The sequence below is a fragment of the Prunus dulcis genome, chromosome 2 (assembly GCF_902201215.1).
Source record: "Prunus dulcis chromosome 2, ALMONDv2, whole genome shotgun sequence".
In the NCBI taxonomy this organism is placed as follows: Eukaryota; Viridiplantae; Streptophyta; class Magnoliopsida; order Rosales; family Rosaceae; genus Prunus; species Prunus dulcis.
In genome coordinates, this window is record NC_047651.1 from 7,887,306 (window position 1) to 7,894,871 (window position 7,566).

The following is a 7,566-nucleotide window of genomic DNA, read 5'->3' on the forward strand; positions in this document are numbered from 1 at the left end:
TTAACTTACAAGAGCATTAATTATCATTTGTAACCAGACAGAAGGCGACATAAATGCAGTTGATAAGCATTACAGAGAAATTGAGTCACAATATTTTACAAGAATTAAAACGTGAATGATGTGAAGTGCAATCTGAGAAACCCAAGTTCAAAAGTGTTCTTTGGTTTCTTTCTTCAAAATCAAATGAATTTGAAGAATTATATTTAAGGTCACCATTATTGCAGTCTGGACTGAAACAACAAACAAATGCATTCCCACCAAGGTTTCTTTTGTTCAGATGGAAGCACCTTTTTTGACTTAGAAAATGCATTTTTGAAGTCAATGACTGCCTGGTTTAGCGCCAATAATAGACGGAGCTGCGCCTCTGGTTGCCTTAACATAGGAAACATAGTCACTGTGGTGCATTGTACATAAGGTACTCTGGTAGCGGGTCAATTTTATACGTTTCCGAAGTGATTCAGTGATGGTGCCATTATAACCAGCTTTCCGCATCAATGAGTCAATTGCTTCTATTTTTGTCCAAGCTGAAACCGAAGCAGAATAAGAAACAAAATTTTAGCCAAACATAAAATTGCATAGAAAATTTGGATTAATGGTCCACTAAAACCCAAATCGCATAGCTTGCCTCAAGTGCATAAGAAACCTAGCTGTAAATGGCACCTTATCTTCAAAATGAAAGTATTCAAAGAAGAGCGTTGTTTACAAAACATATTTTCAAATTTCAGTTCACCAGACTCTGTTATAATACCTGGCAAAAATATGTACATTATAACTTCTTAAACTCTTTAGACTTATTAATTTTAAATAATTAGTGGATGAGCAACAACAGAAACCATGAAACTGCAAAATAAAAATTAGGAAATAGGTGACTGCATGACCAATAAATGATTTACTACTCAACCCCTCCGGATGAAATTTTTTTTTTCTACAGACTTTGAGTTCCGGTGCTACAATGAACCCATTTTCTTTTTTTGGCATGGCATACGTAGAAAAATTGTTTAAATTTACGATTAGGAGACGGAATCATTTTGGGCCATAAGGCCTTTCATAGCGTTGAACAACGACAGTCCAACAATTATTTGATTTGTATTTTTTCACAAAACCCAATTGTGATTGCATGACCATCAAACAACTGTGATTGAGTTGTATTCACAGCTAACTTCATCTGTTATTTTTCTATTGTTTGGAATCTGTTTCGGGTTCAGGTTTTCAATGTAGTATCTAGGCTTCCTGAAACCCAAATCCAAAGCTCTAAATCCTTAATATCTTAAACTCACGGTCAGCGTCAAAGGTACACCGCCAGATTTTCAAAGCTATTACTCTTCTCTCAAAATAATAATAAAAAAGGCTATTACACTTACTTTTTGCCTATGCATTTTAAAAAACCCTGTGTTTGGCTAACAATAAATGGGAAGAATTACCTTCATGTGCAGCAATCTCAGGCAAGTATGTGGCGCTGCGCCTTGTACTATATTCAGGATCAGTGAACTCAATAATTATACCATGTTTTCCAATCTGCAAGAATTATTAATTCAGAGGGCAAGCCAAACTTTGGAAATTCTTTCAAAGAGTAAATCACAAGTGCTTCTCATACATGCTACAATATTTAGCATGTATGAGAAGCACTTGTCAAATATATGTCATATATATGACAAAATTAATATATGACAAAATTAATATATATTACAAAATTAATATATATAATTAAATATCCATCCATATAGAATTTCTCCTATACAGATGTCCGGATGTAATTATTGTGTGGACGCCTTGAATTATCTACTATGCCTCCCTGCTTTCTTCCCTGTTTACAATGGCATCTGCACGATAATAACATGCAGACATCCGGATGAGAGAATAACTGTCCATCTATATGTGGTTGATCCATCTAAAAGTACAGCAAATATCACTTTTGGTCCTTGTAGTTTGGTCCAAGTTCCACTAAGGTCCTTATAGTTCCAATTTGCCATTGTAGATTGCTAACCATTGCAATTTCAAGGAGACACCCATAATTCTGTGTATTTACTTAACGGAATTGCATGTCACAAGTAACATATATATATATTTTTTTTTGAGAAGAAACATACCACGTAACCGTATTTCAGTCTTGTTACTTTTGAAAATGCTAAAAAATTCAACATTATTTTTAAAAAATAAAACAGAAAACTTGGGATAGAAAGTAATACAACATACAATTTAGACCTATATTTGGCGTAAGTCTTTTGTAGACCTTGCAATATTGTACACGAAACAAATTCACAAAAAAAAAAAAGTATTCGAGTTGGGGCTTAATGGGTCGTGTTGAAAATGGGTGGACGTATTAAGCTAACAAGTCGTGTCGTGTGAATTCGCCAATACCCGTTATCACCCGTCAAGAATATGAAAATTTTGTAATTATATATATCTTTCCTTTTTCGTTTTTCTTCCCTTCTCCACTACCCCAACTCTTCTTTAGTTGATTTTTTTTCTTTTTCAGATTTTTTTTATTTGTAATTAATTTTTTTCTTCAGTTTTTTAAAATTCTCAACGGGTGAATCAAGTCATTCGTTATTTTAACAGGTCGTGTGTGTCAATGGGGTGAAGAGAACAATGGTGGAGCCACCATGGGGTCAATGGGGCAGAACGACCCCATGGCAACCCTGGGTATTGGTTGGAGCTCCCTGGTTTTGCCCTTGGCAACCATGGGAGCAACCCCATGGAGAAGAAGAAGCTGCTTCGTGTGCAGCAGCTTTAGTTCTAATTTTTTTAAACAACCTGGAAAAAAGAGGTCCTTTTAGCCAAGGCTTTTTTTTTAAATGACCTGGCCCAAACGACACCGTTTTGGGCTAAGCCTTTAAAATAAAAAAAAATAAAAAAACAGACCTATCATTTCCCCATTCCAACCCCCACCTGATAGTTAACCCTCCCAAACCCCTTCCCCTAATTGATATATCCTTTATAATCTTAAAGAAATGATAAATCCTAAATTAATGTTCTAAACTCTGGCCTAAATCAAGTGAGTAGGAGGATAAATGTAATGAATTAGAATTTATTGGGCTTGGGAATTATAATTTTATTGAAACTGTTATATGTAATGAATTATAATTTATTGGTATGATATTGATATTGTTTGATTTTTTTTTTTTTCAAGTACAAGCGATAGTCTAAACTAGAGGGGAGGGGAATTGATCGATTTTGTTATTTAGATTAGAGTTTATATTGATTGTTATTTGTACTGTTTTTTATGGATTAGAATTTATTGATTAATTTTATTATTTGGATAATTGGATTAGAGTTTATATTGATTGATATTGTTATTCAAATTAATCAGTTTATAATTGATTGATTGAATTAATTAATATGTAGAATTATGGAACAATACTTTTAGAGAAAATTACCCATTGATAATTCGTCTAATCCAAGTAGTTCAAGTGCAAGAGCAAGACCGATTGAGTTAGATGAGATATTGAAAATTGTAATTTGTATTGATAGTTTTTCAATGAATTATGAATGGAAGTATTATATTTCTGTTTTTTAGTATACTTTCTTTTTGAAGAAATTTTGACACTTTTACTCTATGACCCTATGAGGTTACAATCCTGGATCAGCCACTAGAAGAGAAGGCCAGCATTCTAACGGTTTGAAAATAAGGGGAATAGTGATTAAATGAATTTTTAATTTTTTAATATTGTAACAAGCAAAACGGCTGAAATAATGCTCCCACACGTGACCAGCACATGCCACTTCTGCCAAGGCAAAAGATGTAATTGTGGATGCATCTTGAATTACATTTCCAACATAGAAAACACTGAAAGTACATGGACCTTATTGCAACTCTACTAAATTATGGGGACCAAAAGTGAAATTTGGCATTTTACTATTAATTAATCTCTGCAATATGTTAGAAGCTAAAAGGAACATATAGTCACACTTGTCGTACCCCAGGTAAATTTCACACAGATTATTGAAATCGCCTATTCAGTATCGGGGACAAGAAATCGATGCATGCAGTGGATCACTGCAAAGCATAATAAACTAGATACACAGAATAATCCTAACAAATATCCCAATAAAGAACTTGAACATACCTCCCAATCAAGGTAGTGGCTAGCAGTTTCATAATCAGTCAGAATGGAAACTGTACATTCCAAATAAGGTAATTCCTTCAGTTGTATTGGGGGGAACCTACGGTCCTTCAAAGCACTGCAGAACATTAACAAGGAGGACCAAATGACTATATAATACACCCAAAAAAAAAAAACAGAAAAGAAGACACTGCATTAGTTGAGGAAAATAACAAATAACATATAATAAAAAAAAGAGCAGTTTAAACCAGGTAAAGGAGCATTAATTTTAGTTTGGAAGTATGCGAGGGAAAGATTTTGGACCTCCAACCAGGAGTTGGGACACAATACCATAAGTTGCAAGGATTAGGGCCCTCAAAATGCCAATATCAGCTAGGCATGGTGTGGCATTGCTTGTGACTTTGCCCGTTTATATATCTGATCTAGATTAAACAAATACGCCCTTATGTAATCCTAATGGGGAAAATGGATATGTCTAATTAGACTAGGATAAGAGTTATCCTTCAGTTATATATCTGATCTAGATTAAACAAATACGCCCTTATGTAATCCTAATGGGGAAAATGGATATGTCTAATTAGACTAGGATAAGAGTTATCCTTCTAGTCTCCTAGTCTGAGTAAGCAAACATTAAGGCACTTTTGAAAAGGAGTGGCCTTATAACTGAAACTCTCCCTCTAGGGAAAAAAGAAAAAAAAAAGCAGCAAGCATAGAGAAAATTCCTTGTAATTGCTGCACGCGCACTATCACTTCCAAAAGCAAGGTGCATCCATTACTTAGCTGCACCAAATATACTTTGCCCCCAATCTCTAGTTCCATTTCTTTTTTCTTTTGTGGATAAAAACCAAGACGTGATGCCCATCATCACACCCTTGAGAGGTTTATCTGGCGGTGGTGTGAAGAACACTTGTGGAACATCAAGAATGTGGTATGAGCATACTGAGAAGATCAAGAATGTGGATCATACAAAAGAGATATAGTGCAGGATTCGACATTGTGATATCATGCGACCAAGATTGCATGCATGAACTTCCTCTTCTTTAACAACTAAGCGTAGCAAGGTATAAATGCTAATCCTTAATGATTAGCTTAATGATTAGTTCTATAAGAAGGGAAGGAAATGATTAATAACTAAATCTGATGGCATCAAGGTAACAAACTTGACCATCCTTTTGATGTGCTCTTCGCTAATTTGCTAAATGGCACTACATATGGTCCATCCCAACTAAATTTCTGGCCCATCTATCCATTGCACTTCTCTTCAATCCATAGGCGGATAGATGTGCACGCACAGACAAACACAAACATGGTATCCTCATAGTTCATATTGAACAATCTGCTTTTACAAAAATAAAGTATGAATTCAGATACATCATTCATGATTTACAAAATTTAGAGTTACCTGCCTTGAAAACATAAAATAAAAAATGCACAAGCATCCACAAACAATGCACACACATATAAATATCACATATGCACACACTGTCAAAGACTTATCTGAAATAACAAAGGAAGATATAGAAAACATGCAGACACATTACCGTGCGTTTATGTGACTGCATATGATACAGAAATGGTCAAGATGTAAAGTACATGATCTGTTGTAATACCTGTTTAGAGCATAGTCCTTGAATCCATTCATCAAGCTACGAGCTTCTAGTGTTCCAATGCATCCACGCAAACGAGTCTCACTACCATTCACCACTTTCTTCCAAGTAACAAACAATGGACTGAGACCAAGGTATTGTTAATATCAGATGAGAAAGTCAATAGTATCAAGGTTCTGCTTTTTAAGACATACATCAATATATATATACAGTTTTTCTCAAATCCGGATGTGCGGATTTTTTTGACGTTTGGTGATGTTTTAAGCCATTGTGTGCCAGTCTTTTAAATTCTCTGTCATAATAGCCTATATTGGGAGCGTAGAAAGCTTCATATTCTTGCAACTAGATGCCTTTTCTTTCATATTTTATTACTTTCTCAACTTTAGTTCAAGTACAACTGTAGTGCACAGGACCTCTTGTTTTCTAATTTATCACCTTTCTTACTTCATATTTCAGTCACTGACGGACTATTCAATCATGACTGGACTGTTTCAATTACCAATGCATTATCTGCAACCAACATTGCTTTCTTTCAGTGGCTTAAATCTAGAGAACTTACAGATTGTACATATATATGGATGAGTCTATTGTGTTGTGTGTTCAAAGACAAGTTAATAAACTAATTTTTGGACTGCTGGTCATCCTCACATTAGATATTTACAGTTAAGATGCATTTCATCCACTCTTACAAGGAAACCTTTGCTCAACAAATTGAAGATGCTTGCACCTGTAGCAATCCTCGTTTATGTTTAGAAATCCAAAGAACAGCCAGACAAGTTCATTCTCATAATCAGAACGGATCTCAACCAAAAATGGAACTAAATATATATCCTATCCCTTTTTAACTAGGACTGATTTTAAACAAGGAGGGTTCAATGGGTGGCCTCCCAACACCACACTTATAACTTATTAACCCATCCCTATAAAAGTTGTTTTGAATGCCAATACAGGAGATTACCCAAATAAAGCATGGGTGAGCTAACTTAAACTTCAACAATCACATGAAAAATCATAAATTATAAATAATAATAAAAATCTTTAAAATAGAAAAACACCATGCCATCATCACAATTTCTAGAAATAGTTAGTTTAATTAAACTGATAAAATCAACATGCGTATTTGTGGTATGGTTGTGAGATAGAGACAAAAAGAGGGGGAGAGATAGAGTACTGTTGGCCCTCATCGAACGCTGGGGCAGGAGGTTCTTCGCTGTTGTAGTGAGCAAGGAGAGTGTCGAAGCAGTAAGCCACCATCTCCTTCGTCGCCGACACCATTTTCGTTTATTATTATTCTTATATCGTCACTTGGTATATATGATCCGTTCGTATTTGATCGCTAATTTGGGGTTTTATAGAATGAATGAAAGTAAGAGACCTCTTTACAGAAGAGAGAGGATTTGGTGCCAGAAGGCAGAAATAATTGAGAATTCGACAGAGAAGAAAGCAGAAAAGAGAAATGCTTTTTTTCCTCTCTGTTTTCTAATGAGCATGGAGCATCGTTTTGAGGCCCCCCACCTAACAAATTTAATAAGAGGAAGCGGGATACAGCCAAGCCAACGTCTAGCCTAACCTGATGAAAAGTGAGAAAAGTGTTTTGTTTTTTTTGGTCAATGTGAGAAAAAGTGTTAAGGAGGCAATAAGTATGTATTTAATCTGTAAATGCCATTTTTATTCACACATTTCGCAAATATAACTTATAAATATATACTTATTGCCTACTTAATACTTTTTCTCACTTATTCTTTTCTCTCTAAGCTCTCTCTCTCTCTCTCTCTCTCTCTCTCTCTCTCTCTCTCTCTCGCAATTCTCTCTTCCTCCCTGTAAACTGTGTATCCTTCCCGTGTATTGTATAGCCTGTACTTAGGTTGAGGACTAGGCCTATACCTGATCTCCAG

General features: G+C 35.1%; 1 protein-coding gene across 1 annotated transcript; it reads right to left on the reverse strand.

Annotated features, from left to right (window-relative positions):
• Positions 1-7,251, reverse strand: LOC117618685 (uncharacterized protein At2g38710). Its single transcript, XM_034348364.1, has 5 exons — positions 6,843-7,251; positions 5,675-5,794; positions 4,068-4,182; positions 1,422-1,515; positions 1-524 (listed from the first exon to the last, which is right to left on the reverse strand). Exons 1-5 carry the CDS (start codon positions 6,944-6,946, stop codon positions 319-321), a joined length of 639 nt encoding a protein of 212 aa, XP_034204255.1. The 5' UTR covers positions 6,947-7,251; the 3' UTR covers positions 1-318.
• Between the last annotated feature and the right edge of the window lie 315 nt (positions 7,252-7,566).

Excerpts from the sequence above, each read along its gene's own strand:
- LOC117618685 (XM_034348364.1), bottom strand. The coding sequence starts at position 6,946 with ATGGTGTCGGCGACGAAGGAGATGGTGGCTTACTGCTTCGACACTCTC. Across the intron at positions 4,183-5,674 it reads AAGGACTATGCTCTAAACAG|TGCTTTGAAGGACCGTAGGT; the intron begins GTATTACAACAG and ends AATGTTCTGCAG. Across the intron at positions 525-1,421 it reads TGAGATTGCTGCACATGAAG|CTTGGACAAAAATAGAAGCA; the intron begins GTAATTCTTCCC and ends CTTCGGTTTCAG.